The sequence below is a fragment of the Podarcis bocagei genome, assembly GCF_964188305.1.
Source record: "Podarcis bocagei genome assembly, chromosome: 12".
NCBI lineage: Eukaryota > Metazoa > Chordata > Lepidosauria > Squamata > Lacertidae > Podarcis > Podarcis bocagei.
Genome location: NC_138137.1, coordinates 39254857 through 39277741, shown reverse-complemented (window position 1 = coordinate 39277741; position 22885 = coordinate 39254857). Strand labels below are relative to the sequence as shown.

General features: G+C 43.0%; 2 protein-coding genes across 6 annotated transcripts in view; one reads left to right on the top strand and one right to left on the bottom strand.

Annotated features, from left to right (window-relative positions):
- PIP4K2A (phosphatidylinositol-5-phosphate 4-kinase type 2 alpha) overlaps positions 1 to 22885 on the top strand; it is a 190582-nt gene that overhangs the window by 5749 nt on the left and 161948 nt on the right. For 2 of the 5 annotated variants that reach the window (XM_081163282.1, XM_081163281.1), the window contains one exon: positions 19974 to 20143. The gene's annotated coding sequence lies outside the window, so the exon portion shown is untranslated. Of the gene's footprint in view, positions 1 to 16338; positions 16435 to 16675; positions 16808 to 16942; positions 17143 to 19973; positions 20144 to 22885 lie in introns of those variants that run through there. The other 3 variants (XM_081163283.1, XM_081163280.1, XM_081163284.1) reach the window with 3 other exon arrangements.
- On the bottom strand, positions 5568 to 16272 carry MSRB2 (methionine sulfoxide reductase B2). Its single transcript, XM_081163305.1, has 5 exons — positions 16017 to 16272; positions 14243 to 14355; positions 13237 to 13313; positions 8473 to 8620; positions 5568 to 7255 (listed from the first exon to the last, which is right to left on the bottom strand). The coding sequence occupies exons 1-5, from the start codon at positions 16156 to 16158 to the stop codon at positions 7148 to 7150; spliced, it is 588 nt and encodes a 195-aa protein (XP_081019431.1). The 5' UTR covers positions 16159 to 16272; the 3' UTR covers positions 5568 to 7147.

Genomic DNA, 22885 nt, shown 5'->3' with positions numbered 1-22885 from the left:
ATTTTGATTCAAAATGGCATCCAAGGATATTCCCCTGTGGACTAAAACCTGCTGCTTGATCTGAAGAACCACTGTAGCAATTTTTTGTTAGAATACCTTAATAGTTGTCCTAATCGGTGCATTTTTGAAAGACTGAGCTTGTTATTTAGTTTCAAAATGGTGTCCAAATATAGTCAGGAAACTGCTTATTGACCTTAGGGACCATTGTGTCAAATTTGGTTACAACGTATCTTAAGCAGTGTCTAAATCAATGCAGTTTTTTATTTCTTTAAAAAAGGTTCAGGTTGTGTGCTTTTTGACGTTGTGTTTATTGTTTATGACTACTTCGTTATGTTTGTACTTACGTATTTATTTTTCTTTTGTACGTTGTAAGCAGCCTTGAGCATGGTCTTAACTTTGAAAAGGCGGCATACAAATTAAATTATTTGTTTATTGTATTTGATATGCTGTGCCACATAACTTAGTAGTGACTGCAAGTAACATCAATTTAATAGCAGCTTATACCCTACCAATATGTGCAGCCAGGGGGTCCTGTGGCTGGCAGAATTACCCAATGCCACCTGTCTCTGATTACTAGGATGAGTAGCACTGTGGTTGGAGTTAATGCTTATTTGTTCTCCTTTGTCCTCTATTGTTGTTGTTTGGGTGGGGCTGCACCTGTTCATTCGGGCGATGTGGCTTTGGTCGGGGCAAGCCTTCTGAGCTGGCATATGAAGCCTCTGGGAATGGGTGAGAATCCAGTGCCCTCTTTGTATGGTGCCAGCATTCATTTTGGATGCTGTGCAGGTCTGTGCAGCTTGTGTCCTAATTTACTATCCCTCTGCCAGTTATTTCTCACACTGGGTTTTCCTTTCCTCTTGGAACGATGCCATGGCTGCTTGGCGTCATTAGATCAGATGCTTGGCATGTTTCAGTCCACTTCAGAGTGAATAGCTGTCATTTGAAAAATCTGGTCTGCTCTTCATCAACAGACATCCTAGGCTGATGGGCCACTTGCACAATTTTATCTTCCTTTCAAACTACTTTCACTGTTTTAATAGTGAAATACTAAGCATACAAAAATATATATCAAATGGGATTTCCAAATTGATTGATATGCACTTTAGACAAGAAAGCTTGATTCAGGCTGGAACTGTTCCAAGAATTGGCATGGATTCAGATTTTTAAGTAGGGATTAGGGCAGGCCAATCAGATGTAGATCTGGTTTCAAACTGACTAGCTCAGTCATATGCCCTGATGTACATTAGCAGCATTAGGCTATCAGCTCTGGGCTAAGAGGACACTGTCTTCTAGCAGTAGCACATAAAGCTGGTTCTACTGACCGCTCAGGAGTAGAAACACAATATCTTTGACAGCAACAAAGAAATATTTTGTTCTTTGAATTCCAAATTTGAAGCTGTGTAATATTTTTGGCAGGTATCGATCACAGAAGCTTACACACCAAAGGAAAGCTGTCCCCTCTCAGCACTAATTATATGCACTGCAATCCCTCTAATTAATGTATTTCACATTTGTAACACCTGAAATGGGTGATCTGAACATTTCCCCATTGATCATTATTGACCTTTGCAAAAGTTGGACAACTATAGACTGCTGCATGCTGATCATTTGCAAATTTTTGTATACTGTTTAGTGGTGCACTACTAGCAGATTACATTACTACTTTGTACTGTTATGTCTTCATACATGTTGCACTTTTTTCTTCAACCATTTGTAATATGTTCATTTATGATTGTATGATTCAGCCTTTTTAATTACTGTTATTTGTGCAGGCATTCTCTCTCATTGGAAACATCTAGACTGTTTGGACAAAAAACCCTCCCCTGTGCCCCAACTAAATCAACTCCAGAGGGTCCCCCAACCCCAGGATGCTGCAGGGGAGAGGAAAACAATTCTGTTCTGTTGGCATAGAGTACTTCTCTTCAGCAGTCGTCACTGGATCCCACCCATTATGTTTGGACAACTGTCTGTTTCTTGGAGATGGGGCATGTCCAAAGAGGCTGGGGATGCTGCTAATCGAGTATACAAGCAGGGATCTGAGATTACAAAGCAAGACCACCAGTGCTTGCAAAAACTTAAAACCAGCATTAGCTCACTTCCTCTATGCCAAAGAGCTCTGTACAACACAGAAACTTATCTGTCAAGCTGGAACCAGGAATGGCAATGATGACTCGCACCACTGCACTCAAACAGCACACAAACTCCTATAGGGCTAAAATGGTTCTTTGGTGCCATCTTGTGTGTTAAAATGGAATGAATTGCAGCTCTCAGACTTGGTCTTATCGTTGAGCCTGTGAGAGCAGCTCAGCTCTTCTGTTGCACCCGAATTGTCAGGCTGAATCCTGGGAAGAGCTTGCTGGATTAGTTCAGATATGTCCAGCCTGATTCTTTTTATTGGGTGTTGTCCCAACTTGAGCCACATTCACACCAAACATTTGAAACACCTAATGATGCTGCTTTAAATTGCCATGGCTCAGTCTCACACCCGTCTCATAACAGGAGATTGCTTTTAACACCTAAAGTCCTGGAAACAAAATGTTATTAATTATGCTGTTTCACGGGCTTCTGAAATAGCTTTCATTATTCCTGTAGATGAAAAGAAGGATGTGTTCCACTCGTGGTGCTGCCTTCACAGTTGCTAGTTGGCTGGCTGTTTGCTGGCACCATCCCAAACCCAGTGGAGGATATGCCACCTTTTGCTGGCATAATCCTTCTCTTTCAGCTGCTAGTATCAAGCCGGTACCAGTTGGCCAGACCAGGCAATATATACAAAATTGTACAATGAAAGCTTTCCTGTGAATAGACTGAAAAGGGCACTTACTTTGAAACCTGGGTAAATATTTCACCTAATTCAAAACATGGCACCTGTACAAAGCCCTCCTCTTTGCTGCCACCTCCCAAATCACATAGGCCTCTGCCACCTTTGGTTCTGTACTGTATGTTTCATGCAAATTGAGGATCTGAAGCCTATACCTTCTTTGAACCTGTAAACTAATTGCTCAAAAAATAATCAGTGTTGAGAGCCAGCTGCAGGCGAATTCAGATGACAAAATAAATGCAGATACAAGGTTGATAGCAATTAGATTGCCACCTGCTACGCAGCTTTAATCTGCACCCCTGAAGTCCAATTGTTTGCAGAGGTTGGCAAAGGAACAAGGGGGGGGAGGGAGAATGCTTCAAGTGCAGGAGGTATTAGGGTCTTATCCGAGGGACGGGAAACAGGATGAACTCGTGCCAACTTTGCGCTCAGGTCCCTATGGTGTCCTTTGAATCCCTTTTGAATTATTATTAATATTTTCTATAGCACTTTTAATTGCTGAGTGCTTCAGCCCTGCTGCGGGGAGAGTCAATATTATTACCCTTTTAAAGGTGGGTAACTGAGGCTGTACACCTTTAAAACACATCAGAAGCACATTTCTGCTCTCAAGGAATTCTGGGTGCTGCAGTTTGTTAAGGTTTGCTGGGAAATGTAACTGAGGGGTGAACTACAGTGCCCAGAATTCTTTGAGGAAAAGCATGTGCTTTGAATGTGCTACAAAGTGTGTACAAAGCCTTAGTGACATTTACTAGAGGTGGTGTAAAGGTAAAGGTACCCCTGCCCATACGGGCCAGTCGTGTCCGACTCTAGGGTTGCGTGCTCATCTCGCTCTATAGGCTGTGAGCCGGCGCCGTCCGAAGACACTTCCGGGTCACGTGGCCAGCGTGACGAAGCAAGCCAGCACCAGCGCAGCACACGGAAACGCCGTTTACCTTCCTGCTATAACGCGGTACCTATTTATCTACTTGCACTTAAGAGTGCTTTCGAACTGCTAGGTGGGCAGGAGCTGGGACCGAACGACGGGAGCTCACCCCGCTGCAGGGATTCGAACCGCCGACCATATGATCAGCAAGTCCTAGGCACTGAGGTTTTACCCACAGCGCCACCCGCGTCCCGCGTGGTACATAGGGACAAACGCAGGTGGCTTCCAGCATGAAAAGAGATATATTATTCAGGGCAGAAATTGTACGTATTGGTGGTCTAATCTGGGTTCAGATTGGCACGTCAGCATCCCAGTGGGCCAAGGAATAAAACACAACCAGTGATGCAGACTTGGCAAATCCTAGTTTCCAAAATCCATAGCTGGCGCCAACCAAATTGTCCCACTGAGAGCCAGTGTGGCATAATGGTTAGAGTGTTGGACTAGCCTAACCCAACTTCACAGGGCTGTTGTGAGGTAAGGAAAACCATATATACCACCTTGAGATTATTGGAAGAAAAGGCGGTATATAAATGTAATAAATAAATAGTGTGGCAAGTTTTCAGCTTCTTCAGAATTTTTTATCAAGGATTTTACACAAAGTGTGTGTGTGTGTGCGTGTGTGTGTCTGAGTCTGAGAGAGAGAGATTCTTTCTCTCCAAAAAAAAAAAATAGGCTGATGCAGCTTATCAACAGCTTGCAGCCACAATGGCTTTGTTTTACCTCCTCTACTTTCATAGACAGTAAGCCTCTAACACCAGTGCTGGGAACAAGTGGGGAGAGAGCTGCTGCGGCACCAGGTTCTGCCTGTGGGTTCCCAGCAGGCTGCTGGCTGACCATGAATTTGTCTGATCCTCTTTTAAAGCCATCCAAGTTAGTGGCCCTCGCTATCTTTCATGGCAGCAAATCCCATAGTTTTAACAATGCAACGTGTGAAGAAATACATTCCTTGGTCTGTCCTAATCTTCCAACTTCCAGCTTCATTGGATGGTCTGGAGTCTGGTACTCATGAGAAAAGCTTCTTCCTAGCCACTTTCCCCATGCACAATTCTATACACTGCTATCACATCTTCCCTTACTTACCCATTTTTCTAAATTAAAAAGCCTGAAATGCAGTAACCTTTCCCATTAAGGCCTTGTTCCTACCCCTTAAATGATTTTGATTTCCCTTTTTGGAACCTCCTTCAGCTCTGCAGTATTCCTTTTTATGTCATGTCTTATTTCTTCCCCGGCAACCTACAAAATCCTGAGACTGGTGTTGTTTCTAAAGCTGCATCGCCTCAAGAGGCTCATGGCAACCAAAGATTCAAGCATAAGCGCAAAGGAACTTTTCCATGCCGACATCAGGATCTTATGAGAGCAGCACCTCCTAAGATTAAGCTGCAGGCCTAAATTCTGCAAAATTCTATTGCCGTATACAGTGGTACCTCAGGTTCAGTACTTAATTCGTTCCGGAGGCTTGTACTTAACCTGAAACTGTTCTTAACCTGAAGCACCACTTTAGCTAATGGGGTCTCCTGCTGCTGCCACGCCGCCGGAGCCCGATTTCTGTTCTCATCCTGAAGCAAAGTTCTTAACCCGAGGTACTATTTCTGGGTTAGCAGAGTCTGTAACCTGAAGTGTATGTAACCTGAAACGTATGTAACCCGAGGTTCCACTGTATTCTCTTGGTGCTGCCCTACAGGAAGCAAAATCCTGGTGCTTGAACAAAAGACAGGGAAGTAAGGGGAAGCTTCAGAGATGGTTATGTTGACTCACTTGCATGCACACTTCACCACATCTGATCCTCCTTATGTTGTCTTTTAATAAGTGACTTGCATCAAGAATAAATTAAAACCACTGTGAACAAAACATTTTATTCCAGCATTTACAACAGGAAGCAGTAAACACTCCTTTTATGTTTTACATTATTTCTTTTGAGGGAGGAGGGAATAATTTTATAAATAAAAAAAATAATGAAGACATACTATTTTATGAATTGCAATGCATCCCAACCCCCATTAATAAAATGCAGACTAGTAGGAAATAAAAATTGTTCCCAAAATTGCCAGAGATCTACAAAGAAAAGGTGCAGCAGCAGAATATGCCAGATGGAGAATTGCTGTTTTATATCAACATTTACATTTATATTTTTCAAAAAGTCCCCAGCATTCAGCAGAACAACGAAGCAGCGGGAGAAGTGGCTTGCAGCCTTTAATTTGAATTTTCCTAAGGTGAAGTCATCAGAAGACAGGTGCTAATAGTGCCATAGCTTCGTTGGTTTCAAATATCGTGCTTTCTAAATTCATCTCATGATTTGGGCCCCTACGCTTTTTAATTTTCACATTAATGATGTGGTTCCTCACTCCAGCAATTAGAAGCAGGAAAGTGTGTTGTCCGATGACACAGTGCTACTTATGCTTTCCCATCTGGGTCTTAAAAATCTACTGGTGGCTTTTAGTTTGTGCTGTGAACAGGAAAGCCTCATAGTAAACTACTAAAATAATTGTTTTTGGAAAACGCAGCTCTAGAAATAAATGGAGTTTGCACCAACATGAATTAGAGCAAACTCACACCTTCAGATGTCTTGGGAGTCCTCTTTAGCAAATCCTTGTCTTGGAAATGGCATACTGAGGCAGTTGCACCAATGTAACACAAAATGTGGCCTTTCTCTCCAACAATGAGCAATCATTTAAAAATTATATTTATAATTTAATTTATATTATACTTAAGAAGCACATACAAGGCTCCTGTATTTCCGTTTTAGAAATTTGTGAATGTGATTTGCATGTGCAGTGGAACATCGGAAATTGAATGTAATCCATTCTGGAAGGATGTTCCGATTTCTGAAACATTCGAATTCTGAGGTGCAGCTTCTGATTGGCTGACAGCTAGGCTTTTTGCAGATTGGAAGCCGCATCAGACGTTTGGGTTCCAAGGAACGTTCAAAAACTGGAACACTGACTTCCGGGTTTTTGACGTTTGGGAGCTGAAACATTCAGGAACGGAGAGGTTCGAGAACCGAGGTTGCACTGTAATTGATTGCTTCACCTATTAACAACGAGGCAATCAACTATTTTTAAAATAAAAAATGCAGCATGTACATTAATTTGTATGTGCTGTCTGTGCTGGATTTAATGGAACTGCCTACATGCAGAAGAGCTCTGCATCCACATAAGCAGGGCACACAGGTCTCCAGACTAGCCTGGCTACCTTAGATGAGCCTATTCCATCACAGAATAAGAGCAGCACATCTCACATCAATGGTTTGGCGTCCCCCCACATGCATTCTCATTAATTACCATCACTATGTATACACAAAATAGGCACAGGCACCTGGCTCCCGATACATTTTCAAAGTGGCCCTCTGCGGCAAAGGAGATCTGAGCATCAAAGTAGTATCAAATGCACAGGTTGTAAAGAGGAAAGTCTCACTGCTTGGAGCTTGGTTTAAATGTTAATGCAACACTGTTGATGCAGAACCTCTGCCCAGATGGCTCGGGACCATCGCCGAACACATGGCCCAGATGGGCATCGCACTGCAAGAGAATAACAGACTTAGTTGCAGTGCCAGTTCCTTAAATTAAAGCGTATCTACATAAATTAAACAGTCTGATTTCATAGCCAAAGGGGCCAATTAAGTCTGCAACTGCCATATAAGCAATACCTTCTGTGTTTAGAGACAACTTCCGAAGCCCACTCATTTTAGTGTGCTCACGTTTGCATGCATACAAATGCCCCAGGTGTAAAGTCTGGCCTCTCCTGGGTAAGCTTTCTGTGGAAAAGCTACCTTAGTGCTAATAAGATGGTTTTCTATGCAAAAAAAAAAACAATTCTTATTGAGAATACCACTTTAAAATCAGTTAATAGTATGGGGGGGGGGAGAATGCCCTCATTTCAATCAGAATACAGTACCATTGTTAAATTTGTGAGTCAGTCAGGAAATCCACTGGGACTTCTGATGCAGATTCCATGAGTATAATCACTCATGGGGCAGATCTATAAATTTCCCTTCAACTTTTGTAAGGTCAGCTTTCCCATCCACTCATCATACAACTGTCTCACATGTGCTGCCTGATCCTTTGCATATTTACTCAGAGGTAAATATTGTTGTATTTAACCGGTCTTATTCCCATTGGAAATGTGCACCAGAGTGCGGCAAAATCCTATGCATGTCAACTCAGAAGTCCTACTGGATTTAATGAGACCACTAATGTTGTGTAGGATTGTGTTGTAGTGGTCTAAACCGCTGAGCTTCTTGAGCTTGCCAATTAGGAGGTTGGTGGTTTGAATCCCTGCGACGGGGTAAGCTCCCATTGCTCGGTCCCAGCTCCTGCCAACCTAGCAGTTCGAAAGCACGTCAAGTGCAAATAGATAAATAGGTACCGCTCTGGCGGGAAGGTAAACGGTGTTTCCGTGGGCTGCTCTGGTTTCACCAGAAGCAGCTTAGTAATGCTGGCCACATGATCTGGAAAAACTGTCTGCGGACAAATGCTGGCTCCCTCGGCATGTAAAGCGAGATGAGCGCTGCAACCCCAGAGTTGTCTGCGACTGGACTTAACTGTCAGGGGTCCTTTACCTTTTTAAATTTGCCCCATAAGTTCATACATTAGGTCCGCTACCTGGGGCTAATTTCATGATTCGTGAAAGTGTATTTAGTTGTATTAATGCGGCTACACTTCACTTTTTGTGACACATATAGAATAACAGACTTGCATTTAAGGACCTTTATATGCTTTCTTTAAGGTAGGTGTACCTGTTTGCAGATGACTTCCGTGCTGCTTGTTCCTAGTGAATTATCAGGACGTCTCAAGATATTAGTATTGCTTTCATCTGTGCCACGTGTCCCATATGCTTCTGAAAAGGATGGCCACCCTGTGCCAGAATCATATTTTGTTTCTGAGCTATAAAGGACAGCAAAATTGCATATTAATGAAGGGTTGTGGTGCACGCACACACATGCATGCACGCACGCACGTGCACACACAGAGGATGAGATAGATGGATGGATGGATGGAATCTATCACTAAATTTATCTCTCACCTATGAGCAAGAAAGTAGCTTGGAGCGGGATGTTGCTTTCCCAAATAACATTGCCTTTATATCTTGTTCTTTTCTCCCCACCCCAAAGTCGGCAGTAGTAGTGTTTAAAACTCCTATTGTTCTAAGTGCATTTTGCAACAGTGAATTTTATTAGCGCAAGCAGTTTCTGACGCAGTACTGTGCCTAAGATTTCAGATTAAAACTGCAGAGTGGAAGGAAAGGAGGACCTTTTTCTGCCTCCCCACTTCTAGCTACTCTCTGAAGACTGGAGAAGAGACCCTCTTAAGAATATTAGGGGGGTGGGCAGGTGGATGAAAATGCTGACAACCATAACTGCATTATTAAAAAGGCAATCTTGTATCACAAGTGAATATCCTTAAATTGAAGGCTAAAAAGATGAAGTTTTGCTTTTAAATAGATAGATGTTCAGTATGGAAATAATCAGGGTTGGATTTAGACATATCATAGAAGCATTTTCGTTTAAAGAGTTGTAAATTTAAACAGGGAAAACAGGTAGAGAAAAACGGGACTCCACATCACCATCTGGTGGCACAACGTTATATCACATATAAATCGCCTTTCCTTTACCAGTCTAGCTGAGTCCTAGGATTATTTATAGCCCATGTGTTGTTGTTTTTAATAAAACAGATGAAGGATGGAGAGCAACTCAACCAAAACCTAAGGACTTCTAAAGCCAATTGATTTCAGAGAGGACTTTAACCCTGTGCTTGATTTCTCCATTAAAACTAGTGAACCACAGCATGAACTAAGCATAGTAACTCATAAGTAAGTACAAGAGATTTCTGTTGGATGTATTTATTAGTGAGTGAGTTTAGCACTATAGCCTTAAGCCTGTGCAGCTTTGACTGGACTGTGTCCAAAGTTTCTGAGGTTCCAATCCTGTACCCACTTGCATAGGAATAAGCCCCACTGAGCTCAGTAAGACTTACACATGAATATTCATGCTGTTGCCCACATATGCCTTTAAGGAACACATGAAAAGTTCAAAGAAACCAACAAAACATGTCTATGTCTTCCAATTAAACATAGACATTTACATTTTTAGCAACTGTGGTTTAATAAAATTAAAAAGTTTTGTATTCTTCATACTTTCAGAAATATGGATCTATCAAGAAACATTCAGGTGGGAAATTGTGTCCTGTTTCAATCAGACATACACATTTTTGGTGTAGCCTGATTAAGTAGGAACTTTGTAAAAATCTGTCTGATACGCCTAGTCCAGCCACACTTGCAAACTCCTGGATCAAGGTGTACAAACTAAGCAAAATCAGCACTGTTCTAAAACCAAAGAAAGAAAAGCAGAGAAAGTAGATACCCATGTGAAGAGTCTCTTTCACCATCTTCATTTATCAAAAAACATTTATAAACTTCTTACTATTTAAAAATTTTATAAGTAGTGTATAATATGAAAACAGACAATGCCATTACAGAACCTAAAACCAACAAAACAGTAAAAAGCATATAAAAACAAATCTTCTAAGAAAGACGGACCTGAAGTGAACTCTAGTTCAAAAAAACACCCTTTGCCACAGTAAATGTGTTAGTCTTTGAAAGTGCCACAAGAGGGACTCCTTGCTGTTTTTCCATCTTACAATGTAAATGCACGGAAGAGAGGCTCACAAGTTTGTCAGAGATCCACTTTGAACTACTGAAAGTGCAACAGCAGGGATCATTCAGTGTGCAATTTAAGGGTTAAACAGTAGAGATTTCTTATGCAAAGGAAGTCAGGAGCAGTAATGTTTCTGAAAGCCAGTTGCTGGAAACTGAGGGAGAGGAGGGTGTTGCTGCGCTCAGATCCTGCTTGTGGGTGTTCCGCATGGTGTCTGGTCGGCCGCTATGAGAACAGGTTGCAGGATTAGATGGGCCACGGGCCTGATCCAGCAGGCTCCTCTTATGTAAAGCAGTGGGAACAGCTCATTCCTGCATGAGAACTACCACTGGATTGGGACCAGTGCAATTATACTCTCTCCACTGACTATGGCTTTTCAAACAGGTGTTTAAAATTGTCTTGTTCGCTGTGTCTTCTACATCAGGTCTACATTTTCTTACTGTAAAAAAACAACAACCCCAACAACCTTGCCAATTTTCTGCCCTATTAAAATAGCTCCCCACCACAACTATCCCTGTGCGGTTTATTTATAAGTACGTCGCTTAGTCTGCTAGAAACATGTTAGTAGCCACCAAAATGCTGCTGCTCAAAATTCTATTTGTTCTTTGAAGTAGTTCACCAGAGCATTTGTGGATAAATGGACATTCCCCAAACATATGTGTTAGATTAGCCCTTAATACACCATTCCTTCAACATATGTTGTTTACTTTGATCTGCATTTTAGCTGTCCCAAATGTAGTTGAGATGATTTTAAGAAGTATGACCCTTGCCTATAATTTTATGACTGGGCTGAGGTTTGATGTTCCATTAAAATTCTGTGATTTGCTATCTATAAAACCTGAGGCTTATGTTCCATGTATTCCTAATCCTTAGTGAATTCTTCCTAGGAGAAAGCAGGAACCTACATACCCTGCAGAAACACTTTGCATGCTCAGAGATTAGGATGCTTCTCAAGGGGCAGCTCTTGCTTTTGCCCGCAGTTCAGCAGTAAACACAATACAGCTAGGGAGGAGACTCCTTCCAATAATCTGAATGTGGGTCTTATTTCTACTTGCAGCAGGCTGTGAGGTAATAATATCCAGCAGCTCAGACCAGGCCCCCAAACACCTAAGCAGTCAGAGCTGATGGGAAATAGTAGTCTACTGTGCTTTCTACGGCTCCCTGCAGTCAAAAGGGAGAATTCTGCACTAGTTAAAGGTTCCAGACTCGAGGAAGCCAACCTGGGGGTGTCCAGATGTTGTGGACTACAACTTCCATCATCCGTGACTATTGCCTGTGCTGGTAGGGACCGTTTGACATTAGAGTCCAAGGCATTTGGAGAGCACCGCTTTAGCTATCCTTGTTTGAGACAATTTCCAGGGTCTTATCCTACATAGATCACAGTATGATTATTGTTTACTAAATTTTAATTGCTTTCTACAAAAATAATCTCATGGATCTTACAAAGAACATACAAACGTATAAAAGAATTAAAAGAATAACACAATGATACTGTCAGAGCTGCTCGAAGATCCTAGCTCACAGAGGATCACGCTAGCCAGCGATCATTAAGTAAAAGTCTTTATTGAGTTACAGTTTCCATTCTCAAGCTGCTGCGTGCAACTCTACGTCTAGTAGCTAGATCGGCGAAGCTCCGTCTGATTCTCCGCCCCTTGTGCACCAACTCAAATTCCTAGCCCTGCTCCACCTTTTCCGCCTGACTGTTCTCCTCTGGGTCCCTCTGCCCCCCGGGGTTTCTTCCTTCCGGGATTCTTCTGACGCTGACCCGGACCCTCCTGCCTCCTTGCGCCGGGCTTTAGGACCTGGCTCCCTTTCCGGGCTGCTTACTGCGCCGCCTCCCTCTGCATTTGAACTTGGCGCGCGCGCCCAACCTTCCACTTTCCGCTTAACCATTTCTTCGCTCCCCGATGGAGGTGTGGCCACTCCTGACTCATGCCCTCCCTCCTGTGGTGAGCTGCCAGCGCTTGCCCCCTGGCTCCCTTCCTCCTCCCTGCTCCCTAGCGGTGACGCTGGTCCCGATTTCCAACTGCTCTCCTCAGAGTCCCCTCTGGCTCTATCTTCCTGGGGTGCCCCCCTAAACTCCCCCCTTGCCCTGGCCACTGGTGCTCCTTTCTGTGAATCCTCTGATTCACTGGAAAGACTCGGAGATCTCGGGTCGTCGTCATCACTCATCTTTTCTTCTGCCTCCTCCCCTTCGCTCTCTGTTTCCTCCCTTGCCCTTGCCTCTGCTCCTAAACCCCTGACAGATACAATAATGTAAACAGTAAAAAACAACACCCACCAGACAAAAAAAGAGTGCCTGGTCACCACTGACACAAAAACCAATCAACAGATGTCCAATCAAAACTTAATCCGCTAATAATATTAAGCAAAGTCAAATGCCTGGCAGTATAGGAAAGTTTTAGCCTGACACTAAAATATATTAATGCTAGTGCCAGGTGAGCCCCATAGGGAAGTGTATTATGTAAGTGGGGAGATGACTGAAAAGGCTCTCTCCCTGAATGGAAGAATAGCAGTGTTGGGGGAATTTTAACTGGTAATATTTTGCAGTGGGGAAAATTAACCTGTCCTCCTCCAGTGTCACAGCCCTGAACTGAATCAGGGTCTCCTCACTGTTGCATTTAGATGCACCCTTAGAGCTGGGCAGCCCAGGTTCAAATCCAGGCACAGCCGTGAAGCTCAATGGGTGACTTTGGACCAGTTGCTCTCTCTCAGCCTACTGTACCCTCACTAGTTTGTTGTGAAGGGAAAGCATTATGTACCTGAGCTCCAGAGAGAGTCAGACAGACATACACATGTAGATTTGAAAAAAGAAAAAAGAAAAGTATATTGCAATTAGACTCCTACCTGAACAGCACAGCATTGCAGCATATGCAGTGGTACATCCCAGGCTCTGTGTTAGTCAGATGGATTCCACTAAAAGGCTTCAAACATGCATTGTTAATATTCTAATTCTTAGCCATTTTTTCCACCCTCCATCTCCAAGTCAGCTTGCAAAACCAAACATCAAGTAGGCTCATGTGTGGGAACTTCCAGAGTAACATGGATATTCAACCTGCATGTCTCTTTGTCACCCTGAGAAGTTGCATTCCCTTTTACTCTCCTGGGGGTAACCAAACCAAGGAGCAGAATCTTACAGGTTCAGGTATGTGGTCATCACATGTTTACAGCACCCAACATCACTCTTGTCTGAACAGACAGAATCTGTGATCGATCATCACTGCAATCAGTTTAGGGTGGATAAAGAGAAGTAATTCTTCACGGAACTTTATAGGATTTCCTATAACGCTGTATTGTGTTTTAAATATTTGGTTGGAAACCGCCCAGAGTGGCTGGGGAAACCCAGCCAGATGGATGGGCTATAAATAATAAATTATTATTATAATTATTATTCCTGCCACAATTTGTGATGATGCCTTTAAAAATGGACCTAGTCATGTAAGAAGAAGAGGTCTATCTATTTTATCTATTAGAGGTGGGGAACTTTCAGCCTGCAAGAAAAAATTAGGCCTGCCAGGCTGGCAAATTTGACTTGCATGGCTGTTTTCAGCCAGCCCTGCCCACCTGTCACTCATTTGATGTCCTAGGTCTAGGACATCAAGTGCAGGACAGGTAAAGCCCCAGCTGCCAATGAATCATTAGGAGTGCTCAAGTGGCAGCAGGGCTTGCAGGCAGCACTCTTTACATTTGCTGCCTAATGCAAGCCACCCTGGGATTGATTCTACTTGGGGGTTCCTGGTTGAGATCCTGAACAGAGCCAAAACTCTGCCAAATTAAGGAACAGTTATGCAATGTATGTCTACGTTGAATATACATTTCACCTGCTTGGAAACTATTACAACTCTTGGCTTACCAGTTCAGTTCCTTTTTCCCTGGTGACATAAAACTGCTCAGGAGTCAACTTCTTTTGCCAGTCAGTGGTAACACTCGACTCATCGTATCTTGTCAAAGAACCCACATCTTTATCTAGAAAGGTGGAAGAACAAGAAATTCAACCAACAGGTATAAGCCACCGTGCGCAGAAGAAATTTCTATATGCCAGATTGCACCAGAAGGCGAACAGTAATTACATCCAGAGCCAAGAGAAGGCGATACATGGAGGCCTGCAATTACAGCTGACAAGTTGCTGAAATACAAGGCGCTTAGAACAGCTGCTGAGAGAGAAGCGTCACTCCACAGTGGTGGCATTTACTAGGAAATGGTCAAAGGCTCATATTCATGGAGGAGTTGTTTAATGGGGCCTTGAGAACAATAAAAAAGATATTGCATACAGTTAAAGGGGTACAGAATCTTTGCAAAGAAAATGGTTTCAAATAAACATCATATCACCCTTGGCGAATTGACAGCTCTTCCATCTCCCAGAGGCCTCATCAATCCTGCAACACACAGGTTGCTTCTAAACCACCATTTCCCCTCTTCCTGGTGCATACAAATTTACTTGCAAGCTCGCAAACTGACCTGCGTCTGTTGCAGAGCTTGGCTAGTGTGCCTGACTGGTCTAAGCATATTAAGCTGCCTGGCATGTTGCACACCAGCAGTATTTGGCAAAGCTAAGAGCACAATTCTAACTTGTCAGGATGGTGTGTTGCACTGCCAGAAAGGGATCCAGTGTGATGGATAGCCCAGCTTAGCCCTGGTGGATGGGAAACTGCCTAGTGATGGCTAGTGTTTCAGGGCCAACAGATCAACAAAGCGGTAAAATCCTCAGACTATGATAGCCTGGAACTGGCACAATGAAAGGGGGGAATCTATTTAAAAACATTATACACACACACACCATCTTGCTTGCCCTCATTAAAACACAATGAAGTATATTACAGTTGCCTTCATTTTGCAAATGGGAAAACTGGGTCTGAAATATAGTTATTTGCCAAAGTGATTTAATGGGCAATTAAATACAAGCTTGGCACTCCATGGTCCACATCCAAATATTCAGGAACTGGTCCCATTCTGGCTCTCCCAGAATGCGAAAGGACAAAATGAGGCCCATTCCAGGGACTGTATAGATGAAACAATGCAATTGTGTGACTAAACACAGGCCTCATCTACCCAAGCAACAGAATGATATGCTGGGGTGATTTGAACCACTCGGGGCTGCAAGTGACAAGTGAAGTACTGGGTCTGAGTCCTCCCATACTTAAGAATAATAATAATCTGTGCAAGTAAATAAACGAACCAAAAACTTCTAATACACCAATGTAATATACCAGCTAGCCTCTCTGTAGCACTAATTTTATACCTGTAAAAATTTAAAAAATGTGTTTTTTTTTAAAATCACACTTTTAAAATCAAGTAGTATAGCCTATTTTACCACTTCAAGATGATACCACCCATTCCCACTTTGTTTTGCTCTGCTCACACGTTGTCCTTCCTTTGCACTGCAACTCGTCTCCCTAACGAATAAACCCGGGTAATTTGCTGTTGCTATAATTAAATCAACTCTTAAGTCATGCATAAGCAGCACTAGAGCAATCGCCTCGAGCTGCCTCCGAGCAGCAACCGAAGGAGCACCGCCCCCGTCCCCCTCAACTTTTGCGCGCCCGCCCCCGCTCGGTGAGGCCGGGAAGCCCCGTAGGGAGACGCAACCCCCGCACCCCTCTGCCGCCCAGCCAGCTCCGAGCAACTACCGCCGGTGTCGGTGTGCGCAGCTCGGGGGCCAAGGCAGACGCCGCTCCGAGCTGCCCCCTGCGAAGCGCGCAGAAACAGCGGCGGCGCCTGCATGACCGGCTGCAGGGCGCGAAGTCTCCTGAGGACTCGAGCGGCAGCCATGGTCGCCTCTGAGGAGCCCAGAGCTGCGTCGCGCTGCTCCCGGGCTCCGCGCTTGGACTGAGGCCCCGCCCTTGGCGCGCGCGCGGCCTGGCGGCTTCTTGCTTCGCTCCCGGGCCCGAGAGAGGAGGATGCGCGCGAAAAGGCCCTCTCCTCCTTGAGGGAGGCAGGCGGGGCCGCCGCTCCAGAAGGCTGTTAACAAGCCGGGCGTAGACGACTGTCTGACAGGAATCCAGGAGGCGCAAGTCGGAATCTCCTCAAAACGTTTCGCCGCCTAAGGCACAGGCGGCAAACGAGCGTCCTGCGTCAATGTGTTGTTTTGGCACCTGAGGAGGCAAATTCCTCCACAACTGCTTCTTCCCCCTCCTTGGCAGGAAAGCTACTACTACTACTACTACTGCAGTACTACTATTGCAACATTAAATAATGAACCAATTAGATGACCTTTTGTGAGGCCCCAAATCATCCGCCTGAGGCAATGGTTTCACTCTAATGGTGGGGCCGGTCCCACTCTTCATACCGTTCCTAGCAAAATGAAACGCAGCAAGACAAAGATGAGGATGAAGAGTAGAAGCAACACACTTCTTTCCTGACTCTGGTGGCACCAGAAAGAAAACTCCGGGGGCACAGAAGGGGGAAAGTATATTTCTAGGTGGGCAAGTTGTGTCCCATATGTTAAGATGGGGGGGGGGGTTGATGACTGCAGTCCAGTGTGTGTGTGTGTGTGTGTGAGAGAGAGAGAGACTGCCCATGGTTCCCGACCCCAATTTAGTTTGAGGGTTTCATAGAATTGTAGAGTTGGAAGGGTTGTGGAGGACCATCTAGTCCAATGCCCTGCAAGGCAGGAATTTCAACTGGATCATACATGTCATCTTCAACCTCAGCTTAAAAACCTCGAAGCAAGGAGAGTGCATCACCTCTCGTGAGAGTTCCAATGTCAGAAGGTTCCATTTCTTATACATGCCCTTCTTGCATCTCAGCTCATCTGTAAGTTCTTTAGGCAGCCACACCGGTTTCTTTAAGTGCTTCCCACTTTTCTTGTTGGAATTGTCTGCCTTTGTGCCTTCAATATTTCAGCTTAAAGACTCTCCCATCATAGCTGTCAACTTTCCCCTTTTCTTGCGAGGAATCCTGTTCGGAATAAGGGAATTTCCCTTAAAAAAGGGGAAACATTGACAGCTATGACTCCCATCCATCTTGGATTCCCTTCTCTTTTGAGTTTTTCTGACCATGGGATTTCACTCAGTAGTTCCTTAAGCTTTTTGAAATCAATCTTCTTAAAGTCAAGAGTGCACATCCGACTACATTCAGCATTCCTTTGCCAGTGTGTAATAAAACCCAAGGGGACATGTTCACTTCCTCCCAAGGTTCCCTGTACTTTCACTTTGTTGATCAGTTCCTCCCTGTTGGTAAGGATCAGGTCTGAGAGAGATGCCTCCTGCCCTGTTGCTTCTTCTACCTTTGACCTGCCCTCTTAATAACAAAACAACTAAATTTTATGGCTCTTTGGAAAGCAGTAAAAAAATTGAAAGGTAGAGTTTGCATCGGTTCTTTGGACTTTAAATGCTTAAACACCCTGTGCAACTTCCCTTATCAAATGTGCAAACCCTACACAACTTTGATGAGGGCGGGGGAGACAGGATATTCTGATCATGGATCCCTCCCATCACTGGTAACTTGGTTCTGAGATCGTTTAGAGATACCAGGTATTCAACCTGAAACCCTTTGCATGCAAAGGTTCTTGTTTACCACTAGCCCATGAAGACCTCATCCCATAAATGCTATCAACTATAAAACATTTTGCCCCCACCCAGCCAAAGCTCCATAACTGGCTTTCCAAAGATTTCAATATTTCAGATATTGACTTTCCAATCAAACTTTTTTTAGCAGACAGCCAATGCATATTACAAAGTATAATGGGAATCAATATTAATACTTACATTTTTTATAGAGAGGATAGCTATATTTTAGATGAGAAGTGAATTATGAAGATAGCTATTGTCCTGACCAAATCTACATCTTCCCTTGGAGCAATTTAACCTATTTCTACTGCACCATTTGCACTTGACATAAATCACTTGCACACTAGGAGTAGGTGCTAAGTTCAATGGAAGTTGAGGGCAACTCAGGAGATCAAATTATAAGGCCCATCAATTGCCGTCTAATCTTGAGTCAAAGTTCATGAAAACTGCAGTGAAAGAGGCCCAGCACAAAGTTTAATTAATGATTAGATCAGTTCGCTTCAGCACTCAGAGGGAGCATGCTGTTAATTATATGGGTGTAATGATTTTACAGTATGTAGCAGGGGGTGGAATGAATCTATGCTCCACTTCCAGCAGTTACTGGAGAGACATTGATTCAACAAAACATGAAATGGAACACGGAACAAAAGTGACAGGTTTGATGCCAGCCAGCATTTTAGAAATATTGCCACATATGTGTAAGAAAATGGGATTGTCTATTAATTTTGACATGGTCTTCATGTTCCAATAACAGGTGCATTGGATCAGAGTTTGTGTGTTTATAGATTAAAATCAAGTTCAAAAGTATAAATAGTAATAAAACTCTATTTTATTACTAGCAAAGCTGGTAACACAGAGCAGAATGCAATACACCAGTAGATTTCAAGGGTCTCTCTGTGACTAATTAGCTAAGTTACCAGACAGCAGCAGCTAAAAACAACGAGGACCAGGGGGACTTCCCTTGGTAGGTTGTTCTAGATTAGGTGTAGCCAACATGGTGCCCTCGTTTTTGCTGGACAACAGCTTCAGTAAGCTCAACCAGCCTGACCAATAAGGATGGTGAATGCTATTGTCTAGAAGGCATCACATTGGCTGTTCTAGATCAAGTAATCAATCTTTTCATATTAAGGATCCAAGCCCAAATTTGCATTTTGGGATCCACTTTTTAATTTTGATATATTTGTAAGACTGTAGTATTGTTGCTGTCATTCGCCTTAGGTCAGGCTGTGGCTTTCCTGTGAATAAGCACCACTGAAATCAAATGGGCTTACCTCTGAGCAGACATGCCAAATATTTTACTGTTAACTGTGCTATAAACCTTCAGGAATGCAACCCAGATCACCGGGGGGGGGGATCTAAAATTCCTATTAGGACAACATTATGTCAATCAAAATAATGTGAAGCTTTCAACTTCTCTAGATCTCTTCATCAAGCTAAATGATAAACAGAGTGTGGAGAGGAGAAACATTAGCTGATGGTGAAGCAACCAGGTTTTATATGGTCATAGTCTCAAGATGGAATGTAGGAGGAGATAGCAGACATTCAAGTGAGGCAATATTAGGTGCTATGCAGATTTCACATTCACCTAGAGCTGCAGGGAAGAAACATACAATGATAGATTCCTCATATTTTAAAACATAGAATCCAGTTGTTACCATGGTCTATCTCAGTTTGTCTGAAGTATATTATATCATCTTGCTAACTATTGGGGCTGGGGAGTGGTTTTTTCCAGGATTCTGTCTTCTGGACAGCAGCAGGAAAAACAGCATGTGTGTGGGTGGGTGTTTGAAAGAGTAGGTGGCAGCTAGTGAGAGTCCTCTCCATGTGGCGATCATATTTTTCTTGATTTAACTGCATCTTGGCACAGCCTGGCTGACAGGTTTGAAGGGCAACCTGGTCATCACACACATTTATGTCAGCAGATGCTGAGTTGCATCTTTTGTCCGGATGGGTGAGTCACACACAGAAAGGCATCACCCCCATTACAAGCTATACTTTTAGGGATTATGAACAAAGATTTCAAAGTTTGCAGTAAATACTTTTTGATTTTCCTTCAGTATTCCTTCTCTTTCCTAGGTATGCCAGCACCTCGCAAATTCAGGCAGTTGCCTGGGGACCACAAATTTTATCAAGGATTTCTCTTTGAACTGAGTCTTCAACTTGCTGAGATCTTACCCATCCTCTCTGCTGCTCTTCCAGAACTTTGGAGACTGGTAGGGCAAATGAATCCAGGAGCTCAGAAGTGAGTAAGTGTTATGCTTTTGCTGATCTTTAAACAAGTCTCTTGAATTGTAGGTGGTGGTGAGGGGCAGAAACTGCCCTTGATTTCCCTGGAGACTCCCAGAAACATATTGCCAGCCCATTATTACATTACTTTGTATAGAGGTTTTACATGTACAGAGGGCTTTACAGTTCATACCTGATATGTAAGAATTCCACTTTTGCAAGTGCTTGCAGTAATTCATGGCAAATAGGCATTACGTTTACAGGGAGGCAGACTTCTCTCCCCCTGCTCTCCATCCTTTCTTTCTGTTTGCACCAGTTACAAGACAGAACAGGAGAGCAGTTTAAATAAAAGAATATAAATCAGGAGATACAATACTGAGGGTGATCACTGTGGAATATAGGAGAGAGAACCTGATATGTGATTGGCAAATGGGAAGTGGCTTCATGCCAGGTGGATGCGAGTTCAAAGAGATGAGTGCCAGCGGCAAAGCTGGGCCTGGATTAGAACATGACAGGAAACAGGTGTTAGGAATGAACTAGTCCAGAAGCACAGAGTACTTGCTGAGACCTCTGGTCAATTGGCTGGAAGCCATCTCCCTGCTCAGACATTTCCTGCTTCATGCTGAGCTACTCTGCCCACCAACAGAGGTACATGAAACCCCAGCTAACAATTGAAATGACAGAAATCCGCTTGTTTTCCATATAAATCCACTATAGGCAGAGCTGTGTAATCACAGTACGAAAGCACAGAAGAAACGGGTTTGGAGCACAGAATTCAGTATCTTAAGAATCACACTCTTACTCTTTCTAAAAAACAAAAATTAATATTCCAGTCCTTATATCTGTGAATTCAGAATGAAAATGTGCAGCCTTCCCCCCCCCATTACCCCATATTGAAGGAGAGGTAGGAGGAGGCAGCTAAGTAGGATTCTCAATGGGCAGTGGATGGGGGACAATTCATAGCAGTGGCATAGCGTGGGGGGTGCATGGGGGGCCGGCCGCACCAGGTGCAACATCTGGGGGTTAGGGGGCGCAAATCCACGGGTTAGGGGGTGCAAATTACTTGCCTTGTCCCGGGTGCTGACAACCCACGCTACGCCACTGATTCATAGTTCTTTGCTGCTCTCTATGACTAGCCAAAACTAATTTATATATGTGCCTAGGATTATTCACATGTTTATGTTGTTCATCGTATTCAGCTTGGAGCAGAACTTTGAATATGTTGGTGTGTAATTTTGATTTGTTAAGTGTGGTGAATACGAAGCTTAAGCTACAGGAAATCAGCAGGAAGCCTAAGTGTATGCAAGGACATTCTGAGGCCTTCACTCATATTTATACCTGACAAATCTTCTCAGGCACATTTATCTCAATAATGCATCTAGACGGCATTGGTTTTCTATATTTCCATTACCCAACAGGCTCTGTCTCTCTGTCTTCACATACACCCACACACCCTGTCATGGAAGTGCTGTCATTCCAGCATGAAGCCTAACTTTATGTAGATTAGCACTATTTATTTATTTATTTAAATTACATTTTTATTTAGTTTTCATTCAGTTACACATTTTTAACAATCTTTACATTACATTCAAGTTATAACCATTTTCAATATCGTATTTTTTCCTACCCCTGTGACTTCCCTCTACCACATTGCAGCTTCTTCTACTTACATTTATTTTTCCATTGTGTTGTGAATAATATTTTCATTTTTCCCCATAAAATGAATGGCTTATCTATCCATATTTTAGCTTTGCAAAATTTAATATGTGTATTTATTTACTAAGTTAAACATCTCTAAAAACAAGTATCCACAGAAATAAAAAACAGTGTTCATTTAATCAAAACCTTAAAAATGCCACCCACCCATCAACTATGCTGCTGTATGTGTGTCTTTGCCCCCCACCCCCGCTTGTCTGTTGATTTGTCCAGTCTCTGTGCCAGACTATTTTATAATCATCCTTCCTAGCCAAAACGTCTTGAGTAGCACAGATCTTGAACACCACAGTGGACAAAGAATCATTTGTCCACAGTGGCTTCCTGTAGGTTATTTTAGTGGATTTATCACCCTGAACTAAGCCCAGGCCATCTGTTACATCCTCTAATTACAAATGCAGAAAGAGGTAATTCACAAAGGCATCATAAAGAATGTAAAATATAAATGATTTAAGGGCAAGCGTATGTTATGCTTCATGCACCAATCAGGCGTAAATGACTTTTAAAAAATCAAGATCTTCCTAACAGGGCAGGGATGGGAATGCACACCAAAGGAATGCTTTTCCTCAAATCACTCAGTCTTCTGGGGTGTCATCCATCCAAAAATTACATATCTGATTAATTAAAACATACACAAGATTATGTTGTTGCTGATTTATTAGTGGAGTTCAAGCTCTTTCATTAACGCAACATTTTTTCTTTCCTCCTCCTGGGTCTTTTTCCCAGGAGGACAGATTGGGAAGGGGGAGCACAAAAACGCAAGGAGTATTTATGGCTCAAGCACACAGTGATATTTCAAAGCCCCATTTTCAAATCACTTTGAACTGACAATATTTGATCAAATAGAGATTGCAGTATTTTAGAAAGGATATGAGATTCCCATTTACCCTTCAATATTTTTTTCTCAGTTCTGTGGGTTGATTAAGACTCATATGAATCCAACTGCTTGTCCTGACTCTCTCTTGAGATTCCATTATTGAGAACGCTGATACATCTGGAGAAGTTAAGCTTAGGGAGTAAACACTCATTTCATGAAGGGTGAATTTTAT

Bases quoted from the DNA above. Each gene is read 5' to 3' on its own strand.
- MSRB2 (XM_081163305.1), bottom strand. From the start codon at position 16,158: ATGGCTGCCGCTCGAGTCCTCAGGAGACTTCGCGCCCTGCAGCCGGTC. The intron at 13,314-14,242 runs GTAAGCCAAGAG...GCATGTTTGAAG, and splicing joins GGGAAAAAGGAACTGAACTG to CCTTTTAGTGGAATCCATCT. The intron at 8,621-13,236 runs GTAGGAGTCTAA...TGTCCTTTATAG, and splicing joins TGCAATGCTGTGCTGTTCAG to CTCAGAAACAAAATATGATT.